The sequence below is a fragment of the Vanellus vanellus genome, assembly GCF_965231255.1.
Source record: "Vanellus vanellus genome assembly, chromosome: 2".
In the NCBI taxonomy this organism is placed as follows: Eukaryota; Metazoa; Chordata; class Aves; order Charadriiformes; family Charadriidae; genus Vanellus; species Vanellus vanellus.
Window position 1 is genome coordinate 70,916,748 of NC_138906.1, and position 17,219 is coordinate 70,933,966.

Consider the following 17,219-nt stretch of genomic DNA (forward strand, 5'->3'; position numbering starts at 1 on the left):
CAAGACTGTTCCCCTCCTAAATGCATAAAGAATTTAATGACCCAGGTTACTAGTGTGACAAAACCAATGCTTGTCTCACGTACAGACAGCTATGACAAGCCATGCTGGAACCCGCGCCATATCCATGCCCTGTACTAAAAAGAGCTGTGCTCCTTCAGAGGAGGAGAATAATCTTTGTGATTGCCCTTCAACTTTGAGACATGCAAGGTCATATTCCAGGAGCAGTGCCATCAAGTGCTATAGTAGCAAAAAAAAAAAAAAAAAATCTACACTAGGTTTTTAGTAAAACAGTTTTGATGATTTGAGGCAAGTCATGCTAAGTAGAGCACACAAGCAAGAATTCTGTTAGACTTGCCCATAAAACATAGTACATGGCCTAAATACTTTAAGCTGAGTTCATTTATGAAAGTTGAAAGCTGTACCTGCAGATAGATATCTGAGGTGCCTCAGGTACTCTAAGGTTTATTTTAACCAGTGCTATAAAATACAGCTGTAGCGCTTCCACAGCTAGGCTCAGGCCTTGAGAATAGTTGCTTTTGAAACAGTAAAGCGTTTTAACTAATTGACCCTATTAGTTCCATGCTGGTCCTCTACAGATATGGTCTTCCTGAACTCTGTTCCCATTACCAGATGCCAAGTAAAGACAAAAACTGGTAAAAACATACATGGAGCAAGGCAGGTGAACCACAAAAGGCAATGAGAAAGAACTAATAAACCCTATCAGACACAAGGTGGTTCCTACAGACCTACTTATATATTTCTGCATCAAATTCTCCAATTTACTTATCACAGAAGAATTTATTAGTGTGAATGCAGCATAACATTGATCCATAAGAGATCCACACTGCATCTAGTCAAAGACCTCTTGGATCTGAAAACAGGGTCCAGAGATACACACATCACACCCACTGACACTCCACGTGTTGACTCCTGCTTTTTACTAGCTAAGCTAGATTTGGCTTTGGCTCTGTGCACAGTATTCCCCAGCATCTACACTATCTTATGCAATGAAAAAAATGAACATAGCTCATCATGCAGCTAATATTTCATTAAGTGACACTAAAAAAAGGTCACCAGGCTGAAGCAAGGACAAGGCAGCATGTATTATCATTAACTGAAAGAAGTACCCCTCCAATTTTTTTAAGCAATCTCAGCAGGCAAATTCACAAGTCTTAGCTATGTACACCTCACAAATAACCATTTAAACTACAGAACCTTGAAACACTTTGTTCAAAGGTATTTTCTACTTTTGTAGGATTGCCCTGAGCAGCTGACTGAATGAGAAATTACTAAAAAGCAACACAAAGAGGTCTAAGGTAAATTGTTAGAGAAGCTATGTAAAACGACATCCACACACATGGGCACCTTTTGAAATACATCATTTCAAAAAAAGCTGACTTCCAAACTAAGCAGGCAGAAATACATTTCAGGAATAGACATGTGCATCACTAGTAAATCACAATAAGAACATCTTAACTGACAGCAGCAGGCCAGTTTTTAAAAAGTGTTTAAAGAATAAAAAACACAACCGTAACAGGTGCTCCTAAAATTAAAAGCAAAACATTACTTGAAACACTAGTTTCTATTGTCTTGATTTAAAAATAACTAGGTCTTCATAGTGTGACAAAAGCAACTACACACCTAAGTTCTTCACAGCAAAGAAATCTCGCAGAGGTAACTTTTGGGAACAGGACCGATAAACTCATAAATGCCCCTCCACTGAAGCTGCAGTATTGAGAAGCTACTCTTTCAAAATATCTCTATACAATACTATAAGCAAAATAAAAAAGTTTGAATACTGTTTCTGATTTACAGAAGGTTTACAGAGCACTGGGAAAATGAAAGAAAGAAACAGCAGCAAGACAGACAAAGAAGAGACATAAGTACTGAATTTCATCCAAAGAGGTATGACATCTTTCTCTCAAGATTTATTTTCACAACAGGACATAAGCATCCACAACATGCTTGTGCAGTACCTAGGACAATGACATTCAATCCTGACTGGAACCTTGAAGTAGAATCACAGTATACACTACAGCATATTGGAAAGAAGTATTGCTTATGTAGTCCTACATAAGCAACATAATCAATGTCTCGGGATTAAAACACACCCTCTCTACCAAAAACAGTGAAAGATGAAAAGGCATTAAAAGCGGTCCAGCAAGGATTTCATTAGCACTTCAGGACTTTCCCAGGTGAGATTCTATCTGCCTCAGTAGACTTAAAAATATGGCATCATCTGCACTTCAATAGACTCATAATTCAGACGGGTTCTGGGAAGCAGCAGCTGCACTCACTCATCAACTCTTGTTCTTTCCATAAGGTGACAAATACCCAGGAACCAATTCAGAACATTCCCCTTCATTCTTATTACTGTTCACCAACAAGTAGCCTTAAGAATAACTTCCCGTTTTAAAATTGATACAACATCCATGAAAAGATGGCACAGAGGAGGTAAGTTAGTCAGCTGCACAGCCTAAAAACTTCCTAAAAATTATGTGAAAGCCTGTAAAGCCATATAGTCAAAACCCAACACCTTTAAATGTAAGGGCAGGGTCAAACTATAGTCATTCAAACGCTAACTCCTCTGTCAAGAGAAAACGAGAAGATGCTGTTATGGTATTCATTGCGTACACTGATTTGTGGACAATAAATACCACAATCAACTCCCTTAAAACAACCAGGTAGAGTGCAACTTCTCATGAATAAGGAATTAAGTTATATAAAAAGTGGTAAAATATGAAAATAAGTTTTGATACCAAAGACATCTGTTGACTGAAAGATGATGTGAGACAGTATTTAAAGTAGTAATTAATTAATAATGAACTCAATGCTTACCCATCTCTTCCCTTACTGACAATTTTAACTTCGAAATAGTATATGCCACAGGCTGCAGGTATAGGATGTGTAGCTCGAACAGAAGCAGCATCTTTTGGAGTTTTTCCATGACCTGAAAAACAATTGCATGCAAAACACAACAAAAATGTGTTTTAGATAATTGCAGAAGATGACTCAAAGGTATACATACCAACTACTCAAAACAGAAGGCTTACATCATGAGCAAACAATATACAATATTCTAATCAGCCTCATTTTTATGCTAGAATATTTTCTTCCAACATTAAGTTTTCATTATGGGTACCTGCATTGCAACTAAGCATGCTGTGAGAAGTTCTGGATATATTACTCTCAAAGTTTCTGCAATTATTTGAAGGGAAACTAGAAAAAAGTTTCACTGCACTAAGTAACATAGTTGTCAAAAGCCAACCTGGGTTTGAAAGAACTATATGACTTCTCAAATGCAGAGGGCTTACTCATTTTTACAGACTGAAACATGATATAATAGAGTTTAATGCTTAGTGCTTCTGAACCTTCAAGTTATTTAAGATACTTTAATTCTAACGTCCTTCAGAATAAACATCAGTCATTCTATAGAACATACGACTCAATTTATTTCCATGTTCTGAATGTTATTTCAGGACAGCATTAAGCATTACAGCCTGCAACTGAGCTAATGCAGTTCCTACTCCTTTTTCCTATAAGGCTCACTATGTATCAGCTCTGCCACAAGAACACCACCCAATACCACCTCTTGTCTACTTCACGGGTTCTCAACCTAAACCTGAGAGCCACTTGCACTCCGCTAAGACTAACTCTTCTGAATGTGTCACCCTCTTCACAGCCCTTTGTTCTGAAGGCAACTTGGAAGCAGGCCTCTGGCCAGATGACTTGTTTTAGCAGCAACCTGTTTGAGCAAGCTCAGTCTCTCCCAGGCATACCAAAATCCCTCCATTACTGTGTGAAAGTCACACACAGGATCACAGAATGTAATTTTTTAAAATTTCTAGAAAAGAAAAAACAAAAGAAAAAAAAAAAAAGAGAGAGCAAAGTGGAAAATATATTGGATCCTGGCAAAAGGTATTTCAATAAGATGGCAACCAGGAACAGATTGTCATTGCTGTAAGAATAAGTCACGCAGATCCCATGCCCACTCTCCACCTGGATCTGAGGCATGATGGAAAGAGGTTACTGCATTGAGTGTGCTGTACAAACCACTTGACTGCAGCACTCCAGCTGTCATCTCCAGTCCAGACAGGGTGGGAGGCCCTACTGCACCCGCATAGCGATTGATCTGCAAATGCCAAAAAACAAAACAAAAAAACCACTCCTTCCAGTGGCATTAACACAGGAATTATTGCTCAGGCACAGATTAATCATGTCTCATGCAGCAACTCGTCATACAGCAAGGAAGAAACTGCAATAAAAGGACAGCATAGCCAGCCAGAAAGATCAGGCACATCTGACCTACACTACTGAACCTCTAACCACAGAGCCCTCTAGTGTAAATATTGATAATACACCAAACCCTTATCTGCCTGTAGAGCTAGCACCAACCATCTCTTACCAAACAGCACATACTCAGCCAAGGAGAACTCTCCATTTCACCATGGCCGCATATGCATCTAAAACTTTGCTAGCACAGCACAAATTCTTCACTCATTGAGATTAGGTTTAACCTATAAAGTTTTTCAGACATAACTAGTTCACCTCAGTGTGTTAATACCTTAAGGCAACTAACTTGCCAACTATCTTACTTTTCTGGGTGCAAATGCATTGCTCACTTCAATACGTCATTATTAAATGTTTGATATAAAGATCCTTTGATCACCTCACAGGTTTTACAATATTAAGCTTATTAGCTACCTTCTACATGTTGTTTCCAGAAGTTTCACATGAGGAAAAACAGTAATTTACTCCTCCATACACAAGACAACATGCATGTTTTATTGTTCACCACTTTTAAGTTATTTCCTCAGGCTGTGTCAACCAAGGTAATAATCAAGTACATAACCTTAGAGCTTCCATAGGTTTGCTTGGTTTTCAAGTTATGGTAGCTCACTAGTTAGCTACTATAAATTAGATTATCATTCCTAAGTATGCAGAAATCCTTCAGCTAAAAGGCACCCAAAACCTTATAGGCTGAACATCAAACTCGTAAGAGATCCCTTAAATTCAGATAGCTCTGATTAAATGATGCATTAGTTAGAGAGGGGTGTGGGGAGAAGGAAAGATACCGTCTTTTTAAATGTCCTTAGGTTTTTACTTTAAAATAGACAGCAAAGAAGTTCCCTTGGTTACCCTATGCACTCAATAATCTGTGTAGTTTCAGTCTGAGTCAGTGTCCTTATTTGGGCAAGTCTTCCACACAGAAGACTAAAGTAGTAGGAACTAGCCAAATATTATTGAAAATGTACATCTATTACCCAGCAGACTCTGTTTTGCAAAATCACAATCTGTGTTTGGAAACAATACCAACTTAAGGTATTCTTAGCACCTCTTCCTGAAACTAGTCCCCTTCTCCCACCCCCTCCCCAATTCAGGCAGCTATTTGCAAGGACATACCATGAAGCAGATTGATTAGCTGATCAGGCTTTAAGAAACCTACCAGATTTTTTTAAGCAGCAGATCAGTTCCCTGATCCAGTTCACAACCCAGCCACACACAGCTGTCGCACTGCAAATAAGAGGTTGACACAGGGGCAGAAGTAACAGGATACCTTACCAGTATTGCCAAACACTTCATGTGGTGAAGCAACATGCTTGGGGAAGTCAGTGCCCAAAACTACTTTCATCCCATTAAAACAGAAGACACCCTAAATTTAGAACTGCTGTCCTTTTAATATAATCTCCTATGAATCCCATTTTACTACTCGAGTATGCTGCTTTTATTTGTAGTTACATCCATAACAGCAAATTCAGCAGCATCAAGCAATTAACTACTTTCAAATATTCTAAATACCTCTACATTGTCTCAACATGCTACTTGAGACTTTCAGTACCACCAAGCTATGTTGGATTACATGAGGAGTCAAGAGATACTAGTTATCAGCTGCTTTAAAACAATAAAGAGGCTCTTTACAGAGCAGGCAGTTGAACAGCAAAATTTCTTTTCGAAGGATATTATAGATGTTAGTGTTTGAGTGGACGCTGGATAAGCTTCTAGAACAGAAATTAACTGCCTTCAGCTCAGGATGTCCTTCAGCTTAAAATGGCTGGAAACTGAGAGGCGGAAACACAGATGCACCATGTATGCCCAAAATGTGTTTAGATTTTTACGTAAATGCTCGCTTATGGCCACTGTCACTGATGGGACACAGAGCTGAGCAGCCCACTAGCTTGACATTATATAGCACTGCCATGTTCTTTGGTAACCCGAATCCCCACTTCCTTGCTCATGAATAAAAAGGAACTTTGACACCCAACTCTGAACTTCTCAACTGGAGGTTCCGAACGCCTGAAGCAGGTTGTATGAACACTGCCCTATGTTCCCAAAACAGACCTCTTCCATAGTTGCAAGCTATAGCTAAAGTATTGAAAAGAATACTTTCAAAGTATGTATTATTTAACACTAAAAACTAAACATTTTCAGCATTAAAAAGAGAATTCTGCAAATAGATGCACTACGGCAGAGAAGGAAAAAGAGGTGTACAAAGCTTGAACTTCACACTGTAAACCAGATCATAGGTAAATTCAATTACCAGAATTGTTTTTGATTGGGCTTTCATTAAAACTGTTTAACAACCATGAGTCGACCATGCTCAAGGAGTAAAGCTTTAGTTTTTTAATCAGTCATTGACACTGATCATTTTTACTAAAAGTAGTATCATCAGTCCTTTAGCAAAATTAAATTGAAATTAATCTAAATTTTAATTACATCTACTTGAAAAAAGCCAATTTAAATAAAGCCATATTTGGAGAAGCTATTTCAGCTTTCAAAAATATAATCTTTGAACCTCAATCTAAGTGTGTAATACATGTGCACCAAATAGTCCAAAAGAAGTCTACAGGAGTGTCTACCTAGACAAAACTAAGCATTAAACTAAGGGTTTAATACAGTTTAAACCCTTAAATGAAGTTTACATAAGATGAACTGCAGTTATTTCCAACAGGTGGTTCAATGACTTGCTCACACAGCCAAAAATAAAATAATCAAGGCCTAATCTTCTGTTTAATTCATTAGGAAAGTTGCACTGAGACAAGAAAAAAAAAGAGATGTGTGCAAATTACTGATTTTACTTCAACTTCTTCCCCAGTTTAAAAAGCAAGACAACTCAGAGCTACAGAAGTGTCCAAAACAGGCATACTATATTGTACTGAATACACTTCAAGTCTTTTCTGCCAGAAAAACTGACACCATCCTCATACCACCATATGACAACACAGAACTATTACTGTAGAATCCTCTTCTGTTTGTTATAGAAATCAGGATGCATAGTTTGCACTGAAAAATAAAATATTTTTCTGTTTTATTTTGTTTTTTAGTTTGGCACTAGAGACAGTTCAAAGGCAACTGCATTGTAAATAAATGTCTGGCTAAGATTTCCTGGCCTGTAATACATTAGAAAAAGTTCATGCAATGGCAGCTTACTCAAAATTGCATAACTTTCCTCAGCTTTTTTGGACAATTGTCACAAGATTAACTTAAGTGAAGTTACTATAGGACTTTCCATGATTTTAGCACTAATGATTTATTCTGTTTACTTAATTCTGTATATAGTTTCTTTCATGGTTACAATCTGCGTTGAGTCTGTATTTTTATCTCCTTATAGTACATAGCATAGATTATTATCTGCTGGAAACTGAACTTGCCAGTTTAGTGGAACATTCATATTACATACAGCATTTATGAAATCCCTGTTTTTCAACAAGATTCATGCTAATTCTGAAAATTTTAGAAATATGTAGGAGTATTTTTAAAGATGTCTTACCTTAATAGCGCCATATTTTGTGCGGTAACTGCTTTACATGTAGCATACATTTGTTTGAACCTTTATGCTTTCTTTACCACTTAACTACAGCTCAGAGCTATTAATACTACAATTAAGTGAAATGACACAAATTTTTTTCTGATACTGTTTTTCATGTCTCCTATACCATAAGCAACAGTCACTAAGACAGCATTAGCTTTCTATCAGCTTTCACAGCTAAATGGCAGCAACACAGAAATGTACATCTGTCCATCTAACAAAAATACCTTTGGGTATAGTCTTTAATATATTACAGTATGACTGATGCCAATGTATATGTATTTCATATTCAGATTTTGACAAAGCTTCCTAATCAAGAGTCAGAATTTATAAAAGTATAACAGAATAGCTCACTGCAGAAAGAAATTAGCCTGGTCTGGTAAACAACATGACAGTCAATGCATCTGCCCTTCAACCACCTCCCCATGCATGTTTTCCTTTTCTTTTTTTAAGTAACACTATGATTCAGAGAGATAACAAAAGAACACAGACCCTCTGGTTTTGCTGACACACCCCCCCCCCAAATTTAAAGAGCCATTACTCTGATGCTAGAGTGTACTCCTTTCTTTACACCTCCACCGCTTGATCAATGCCTGGTTTTGTGGCAGTTTTGACTTTTATGCACTCTCTACGATGCTTGCAAAAAGCTTCAGGTCCAGAAATGCAGTACACAAAGCATCACAGCTGCAATGGGTAGAAAGAGACACCTACTGCAGCTCATGCTTCCATACAAGTTGTCCACTGGTATGCACGAAAATGAAAGGAATCTTCAAAATTATATAGAGAGGACCATCATTCCTCTCACAAACCAATGAAACAAAAATATCACTGCTCACAATACATCAGCACATTAAAATTACGTAGCTAGTCATATGAAAAAAACCAACTTTGAAAGCTTTTGCTCTGATTGTTCCCCCTCACCCATTTTTTCCAGAGGCAAGTATCCCCAACACATCCAGAGTGGAAGGAAAGCACCGATGTTAACTACTTTCTGCCTCCTATAAGTCACAGGAGGAAATCACTCCACAAAAACAGTTCTACAGCCAGAGATCTACAGAGAAAGCTTAAGTGTACAAGGTACCTACTCTACAGTAATAGAAAACAGTAAGAATTGCTTTTGATTACTGGGTTCTTTGGACAGATCTGTCTTCCCTCCCTTCCCTGAGTATTTTGGTCAAGAATACAACAGATCTTTTACCCATGCTCAATGCGCGATTCAAGTTTTCTTTCAACAAAAACGTCTACCGTTCTTCCATGACTACTTAGATAACTCCAGAAGCACTGAAAGTGCCAATATTCCACAAGAAGATACTTTGAATGCTTTGAGACCTCTATGTGCTACTGACTTGTAGGAACATTTCACAGCACTGAGCATATTCTCACTTGCTATTTTCCCTCATTCTCCTCACTAGACCTCCTCGTTTTCTTCCCTTTTATTGTATTCTCAGGGCTGAAGCATCCAGGAGAGAGAAAATGCAGCAGATGTTTCAGAGGGTTTTTTTTTTCCCCAGTTCTCAGGTAGGAATGCCCTGATACCATTCATTGCTTAGCCCAGTTAGTAACTCCAGGTGCCAGGCTAGTAACATATACATGGGGCTGCCCTAATAACCACCTTCATTAAATTACCAGGAAGAAAAAGATAGGCCACTTAAGAGGCCATTCACTCCCATTTAGGAGAAAGAAAAGTGTATACGTGTTATATTGGCACCTCCCGCTTTCACAGTCCTCTGGGCTAATCTAGGAACCCTTCAACCTTCATCACTTGCTGTTATTTAACAGCTAGAGTAAAGGTATTTTACTATTATAACTACTAACTGTGCCTTATAACTTCTGGTAGAGTATCCATACAGTATTTCCTATGTTACCTATACTTTAGAAACATGCTAAGCCTCTTGTAATTTCTTTGAGGTAATGAGTTTATTTTATTAACACCAAGGCAAAGGAGAGAAATGAGGAAAACCAGGCAGGAATAGCACAAAACAAGCTTGAAAATATACTTCTACAACTACACTGACAGACCAGAGAGGTTCCATCTCTACATTCCAGTTCATGAGCAAAAAGAGCTAGTCAAAGAAAAACAAGCCAACAGAAGTACTTGATGGCCATAAAGCTATGATCGTCTTATAAGAAAAGAAAAAAAAAACCAACCCGCCACCAGTAAGCACCAGAAAATACAAAATGTTTCTAAAAATACAAGGTCATAAAACACTGAACAAAAGCCAGGAAATTCAGAGTTGAGTATTAAATAACATGTCCTTAAATCACTCAGTGCCTCCCAGAAACCTGCTCTATAGTCATCAACCTCCTTTATTATCTTTGTATGGCGCATTAAACTTAGCATTTTTAACAGAGTATTTTGCATGTAATAATAAAGCCTCTCTATTAAAAAAAAAAAAAAATCTCTGAGAGTACATTTAATCCTTTCATGGCAGCCAAATCCTGCCATGTGTTTGTGTTGCCGTTTTCCTCCTCTGATTAAACAGTAACATGTTTATCGAGATTTCACTTGAATTTCTCCACTGTAAACTCTGAGAAGGGATAATTGCAAGGTTGTTTTTTTCCCCTGCCATTACCTTCATTTGACTACAGACTGACAAAAGATCAAGTTCTTCACAGCCAACTCAGAAGTGGTTTTGAATCCACAACACTTCTACTTTAGGACTTAGGCCTAGAACACCAGATGTGTCTGTGTTTTTTCAGGTCAGAGTGTACGCTGATGTTTCCAGGTTTTATGACATTTCATAACAATCAACATAAGTTTTCTTCTGTTGCCTCTCGCTGATTTATACAAACGCATACTCTGATTTTCACCTTTTCTTTGAAAATCGGTTAACTTTAACTATGAGACGTCTAGGCAGAAAGTTATAGTCACCTTTATTAATATAAGTCCTATTGTCACTGCTTCCCTCAAATCGCTCTGTAGTCTGTACAACAGTTAGGCAAGACTATTACCAGTGACTTTAATTCCATTTTTCACAGTTAAAAATAAACAGTGTTTTTCTCTGTGCTTTCCCCTCCCCTCATTTCCGCGTTTAATAGCTTAACGCTTGCTGCTCTTAACTCCATTTAACCCTTGCTCTTCTCGAGAGGGGAAGAAAAAAAATAAAAAAAGCCACTTCTTTTCTCGCTCATTACCATAAACAGGACACGTCATTCCGATTCTCCTTTATTCTCCTGCCTCAGACCCAAACCTTCTGGCGATACCTGAATCCAAGAAGGAAGTCTCCCGAGTTTACATAATGCCCACTCCAGAAGCATGAGGAGGCGGGGGCGGCCCCTTGTCGTTCGTCCCCCTCCCTCCCCCTTCCCCCCGCACCGCGACAGAACCGGGGGGGGGGGGAGGGGGGGGTAAGGAGAGGAAAATAAAGCCGAAATAAGGAAAAATAAGACCCTTATCTCCACGCTGCGGGTAATTCAGGGGGGATCAGAAAACACAGGAGGAGAAGAAAGAAGGGAGATGAGCGTGGGTTATTTCCTGTTATTGTTACTCCCCTGCCCGCCGGAGGGGTCGGCCCGCTGCTCCCCGGCCCCGCAGCCCCCGGCCCGCGGAGGGCCCCCGCGTCCCGCCGGGGCAGGGCTGGGGGGGGGGGTGGGAAGAGGGGGTCGCGGCGGCCCGGGCCGGCCCTCACCTTTGTAGTGTACCCGCAGGTTGTTCTGGGAGAGGCCGATGTAACTGAATTTGTCCTTCGGGCTCCAGGAGCGGGGCAACGGCGTCTCCTGCTCGTCCACGGCCGGGTAGAGCCTCTTCAGCCGCCGTTTCAGCTCTTTCTCCTGCTCATTCAGGGCCGGGTCGCCGTGCGGGAACGGCGCCGGGGCGCTGGTGCCCCCGCCGCCGCTGCTCCCCGCCGACAGGCCCAGCGCCGCACCGGTACCGCCGCCTCCCGTCGCCGCGGACCCGCTGCCGCCGGCAGCGGGTGGCGGCGGCGCAGCGGTGGCCGGCGGCGGCGGTGGCGGGTGGAGTAGGAGCGCGGCGGCCGGTGCGGGGCCGGGGTTGGCGGCGGCGGCAGAGGGGATCCCCGGTGCCGGCGGGGGAGCGGCGGCCGCCAAGGGGAGCGGCGGCGGTGGTTGTTGTTGCTGTTGCCCGGACATCCCGGCTTCGGCCTCCTCCTCAGCCGCCACCTCCCGCGGTCGCGACTGTCACCGGACGGGCCCGGGGCGGAGCGACGGACAGGCCCGGGCGCTGCGGAGCGAGGCGGCCGCCGGCGGCTCTGGCCGGCGGGTCACCCCCAACCGGAGCGTCTCAGAAGGGGGCGGGGTGGGGGGCGATGACGACGGCGACGACGACGGCCCGCAGGGCTGCCCGATGGAAGCGGGGGGGGGGAGGGGGGAGGTGCGGGGGGCGGCGGAGCCGGGCCAGGCCTGTCCGAGCCGAAGGAGCCGCGGGCGGAGGGAAGGAGGGAGGAAGGCGGGGAGAACAGCGGCGCCGCGCGCCGGGCGGAAGCGAGGCGGGCGGAGAGCGCGCGCCAGGCGCCGCGGCACGGCTGGCTTCTCCCCCGCCCCACTCCACACCTCCCCGGCTCGCGCGCGCGCGCGCACCCGCGCGCAATGTCCAGCCCCGGCGCCAGGCGCCGCCGTGCGTCCCCGAGTCAGCTGAGCCCGCGTGCCCGCCCCCGCCTCCTCCTCCCGCGCTCGCGACGGCGCGAGGGCGGGGGAAAAGGGGCGGAGCTTCCGCCCTGCGGCGGGCGCGCGCTGAGGCGCGAGGGCGGCGGCGGGAGGAGGAGGTGAATCGTTGAGGGAAGAAGGACGACGACGTCGGGGGAAGAAGGCGTCGCGGAAGGTTGTGCCGCCATCGGTGACGACGGGTGAAGAAAATAAGTGGCGACAGGCCGGTCTCGCGCCTGGGAGGTGGCCTCCTGTCAGGCCCGGCCCGGCCCGGCCCGTCTTTGCTGCCCGCCCTCCCCTTCGGCTCCGTGGGCCCCGCAAGGGGACGGGGCAAGAGGAAGTGCCACCGAGAGCAGGGCAGGGCGGCCCACAGGAGACGGGAAAGCTTGGGAATGCCTCTATTGAGGACGGCAGGAGGAGCTGAACAGTGTTCCGGGGGGGGGGACGACAGACGACGACGGCATTTGTTCCTCGTGTTGTTTTTTTTTTCTTTGATTTGTGCTTTGAGGGATGTTTTTGCCTATTCTTAATGTCATTGATTAATAAGCAGCTGCCTGCAGTGGTATTTTCACGTGGCGGCAGTGTAAGCAAAAACATTTACAGACAGGCAAGCATCACTTGGAAAACATAAGAAAAGGAAGGGGGTTTTGCAGGCAGGCCTAGAACCTCAAAAATTGTGCACCTCACAAGCCATTTCCAGCTGCCGCCATGTTGGAGAACACCTACAGAAGCAGGAAATAGAGGAGGTTAATTATGCTTCACCTGTGTGAAATGGCTGGTGAGGTAATGCAGGTGTGACACTCACAGAGATTTGTAAGAAGCTAAACATTTCTTGCCTCTAGTCAAAGCCAAAATATGCTGACACACGAGACCGCTCCATGATGTCCAGTAGCATATATGGCTGGACATAATGCAATTATCTAAAAATACCCTATCAAAATGAGCTGAAACCCACACAAGAGTAGAAATGCCTAGTATGGACATCAAAATATGGTGAATCATGCCTGAGGGTCAATTACCCTGCCACTGGTACACTATCTCCTACTAGATCTAAGTTTGCTTTCTAATGTCTAGAGCTTGTAAACCATGAAGCCTAGTATTTTAGGGTTAAATTAAAAGAAATACAGTATTTGGCTAACAATCTTGGGGGGGGGGGGGATATGTTTGTTGTGTTCATAAGCATTGATATGCCTTAACACTTTAATTTCAATAAATTTTTCACCATAGCTATTTCCTGAATTGTGGCTCACTTTGCATTCGTGCAAAAATATTTCATGTCACCCATTTTGAGATTGCCCCCATCAAGTTCCTGTTCCTTGCACCATAATACAGGAGAGGAGGTGTTCCTGTGCTTAGTTCTTGATGTTATTCCCCCCGATTGCTTTTATCCTGTCATTTACCACATTCCTAGGATAAATAATCCAAATCTATCAAAATGTTGTTTTTTACAAAAGCTTTTTCCCCTGAACGTGCCTGCAGACTTGTCCACGTCACTTTTTCTGAGGTAGGGTATACTGTAGACTATAGATAAATTTGTTTACGTGGAGGGATTGTAGCACTGGATATTAACCAGTATGTTATTTATTCCACCTTTGTTCTATTAGCTTATTTGTTTTCTGACTGCAGCTTCGTGAGGATCAGAGAGAGCCCACAGATATTAACATAAATGCCTATTTTTTGCTTTTTAGTTGACGTAAATTAATTGGAACTTGTCAGATTTAGAGGCGGTAATCATGTTCCTATCTTAATGTGTTATTTTGCATGTTCAGTATTGAACTTAATTCACTGTTACGTGAATTTCTATGCCTATTTCTTTAGTACTCCCTCATCATCACAGTCCCCTCTTGCCTTGCTTAATTGAAATAGTTATGACAGCTGCAAGTTTTACTGTCTCACAATACAGTCCTCTTACTAGATCAGTGGTACATACAGCACAATACGAGGCTTGCTGCAGACCCCTGAAGCAGGCTGTCGTTAACCTTCCACCATCGCAGAAACTCGCCATTGAATTCTGCATTTTGTTTTTTATCTCCAGTTTTTGGGCCATGATAGTGCTTTTCTTCTTGCCCAGTGATTACTTAGCTGCTTGAGTCGTCTCTGGCTTAGGGATTTAATCAAAGGCCTTTTGAAATGCTGTAAAACATGAACTAGTCCACCAAAATCTCTTTGGTTTTCGGGTGGGGTTTATTTTGACACTGTCAAAGAATTTCGATAGCTGGATCAGACAAATTATTTTGCTTTGCAGAAAAGCCTAGTTAGGCCTAATTTTTTATGCAGAGATTTTCTTCTGTATGCTTGTTTTTCGTTTATGTTTACTTTTAGTGACCGTTTCAACCAAAGAAAATGCAATCTATTTTGGAACAGGTTGCCCAGAGAAGTTGTGGATGCCCCATCCCTGGAAGTGTTCTTCCATCTGTGCCAGTGATGCCGATGGCATTTTGGCTGTCATCAAGAAACAGAGGCAGGATTCTCCTCAGGAGTCAATTTCTGTACTTGTCCTTGCCACCCCCCCATTAGGACCGAGCTTCCTAGTTACACACGAATTTAGTACGTGTGCTACGGCTGCCAGCCAGGCAAATTTCCAGCCACTTTCTGAAATCTAATATCTCTCATTTGTAGTGATGGTAACTGTTTGCTGTGCTTTGTTTAGTATTTCTCCTGGTTAAGTTTTTCCAATGCATAGTTTCTTTGTAACTGTTTTGGAATTAGCTTTCCCTGCTTCAAGACTCTGCTTGGAAATCAGCAGCATGTTATTTATTGCTGTACCTGCTGTGCTGAATTTCTGGTCCTAATAAGAAAAGAAAACCACTAAGAAGTAGGCTATGATATTTCAACAGTGTTAAGGATAGATCTCTTCAAACTACCTGGAGGATTTTTGCTAAGCCCTTTGGTATTTGGACTATTTTTTCCTGCTAATTTAATTGCTCATATATAGGATAGGCTTGATGAAGTGAGAAATGAAAGACTTGCCAAAACAAATCACGTATCAATTGTAGGCCATCATCAGCTGTTAACTTGGTTGAATCAAATGGTAATCAAGTTGCAATTTACATTATTACTATATTGCTGCTCACACATAACACAGTGCTTGGGCTTTTATAAAACTGAGCAATCTGCTAAACAGAAATAATTTCATTGTATGAGTCAACTATACCTCTGCCTATCTTAGACCAAGAGTGATTAGAAATCTCTCTTGTTTGCCAATGCTTCACTTGTGGTATCTTTAAATATATATATATAGAGAGATGTACCTGTTTAATTTTGGTACTTGAACACCAGTGTGGATACACAGTGGAAGCAGGCTTGTTCTCTGTGTTCTGTTCTTACCTTTCTGGTATGTACATGGGCACTGTGATCTATGGGGACCCCGAGTTTTATAGAAGTATGATCCACTCTTTGTACAAAATCTCACCAAATTTAAACTTTATAGTCCGACTTCTTTGAATTTCTTTGCATTTTGTTAATGACTTTAAAGTTTATTCATAGTTAACATGCTTTTCTTCCAAAGTTATTATTCATAGCTCTTTACCATGTCCTCTTTCCACACTGAAGAACAATTATTTTTGATCATTTTCTGGTGCATAGGCTGTTGGTTTGTTCTTTTTGTTCTGTTTTGTTTTTTTTTTTTCCCAGTATTAAAAGGCAGTTTAAGGAGAACTGAAAATCTTTTCATCAGGACAGATCATAAATAGAAGATTTTATAGTTTCCGCTGTCTGGGCTACTATACAAGCATCGTATTCTAACTAAAATGTCAAAATGAGCACAGAACTAAAATGCCCTCCAAACTGAGTAGAATGTGTTTTATTCACAAGACAAATTTATGCAGGGGGAGGATAGAGAATATGATGAGACACATTGGTTTTTTCCTTTTGTGAAAACAGATATCGAACCATAAGACTATTAGAGAAGTGATTCTCAGCTAGTGGGTCAAGATCCATTTCTGAGTCATCATGAACTTCTGTTGAGGGTGGAAGCAAGTTGGCATGATTTAAATGTTGAAATATAAGAAAAATCATTGAAGATTGAGTGAAAAAAAATCACAGCGGCCAGGATTTCTACAGTAAAAGAGTTTGTTTGGCCAGATCAGCCTGGACTAAAAAAATCCCTTTGTGGTAAGTCACCGAGTGAAGTGAGGTTGAAGGATGGGAAAAGATGAAATGAAAGAAGGCAAAGAGCTGATCACCCGGCCCCCGTAGACTGACGGGCTGAAGCACTCTGCGTTCCTTTTCCCCTCGCCCCGGCTGGGTGCATCGGCAGCCTGACTCCCGCGAGCGGCTGGAAGAGTTCCAGTCCCCTTTTCACTAACGAGGGGGCAGGGCGGATCGCCAAACCGCCGCGTTTTGAAACTGCTGTGTGGCCAGGCACCGTAGGACATCCTCCATATGATATTTAGGGTGGAAATTTACAAGTTACACGCTTTCGGGTAAAGGTTTTTAAAGTTCCCCTGGCAAACCAGGCGGTGTTTTGTTTCCAGTCAGTGCATTGGTAGGGTGCCCATTACCATAGATGAGCAAGCTCAAAGACTGCCGGCTTTCAGAAACACATGGGATGTGTCAAGCTGACCCACTTCTTGAAAGCCAGGCCGGACCTCTCTGAAATGTCCCGGACTCGTTAGATGTTAGGATGTCGAGAATGTTTAAGTCTCCACTGACGGGGTAATTATTGTTATGGTGTTTATAGAGGTGGGAGGGCCCTAAGGGAAAGGAGGCCAAAAAGGAGAATCAGGAAGTGAGATGAGTAAGGCTCTGGGAATTGCACGCAGATGGAGTTTCGTCGCGCTTTTTGCTTTAGCTCACTTGGCTCTTCAGT

General features: G+C 42.3%; 1 protein-coding gene across 2 annotated transcripts in view; it reads right to left on the minus strand.

The window, feature by feature from the left end:
- The window catches only part of RANBP9 (RAN binding protein 9), a 41,848-nt gene extending 29,736 nt beyond the window's left edge, over positions 1 to 12,112 (minus strand). For both annotated transcript variants that reach the window (XM_082499514.1, XM_082499513.1), the window contains exons 1-2: positions 11,437 to 12,112; positions 2,839 to 2,950 (exon numbers count right to left, since the gene is read on the minus strand). In XM_082499514.1, coding sequence (XP_082355640.1) covers positions 2,839 to 2,950; positions 11,437 to 11,896 — 572 coding nt within the window. In that variant the 5' untranslated portion in view covers positions 11,897 to 12,112. The remainder of the gene's footprint in view (positions 1 to 2,838; positions 2,951 to 11,436) is intronic.
- Between the last annotated feature and the right edge of the window lie 5,107 nt (positions 12,113 to 17,219).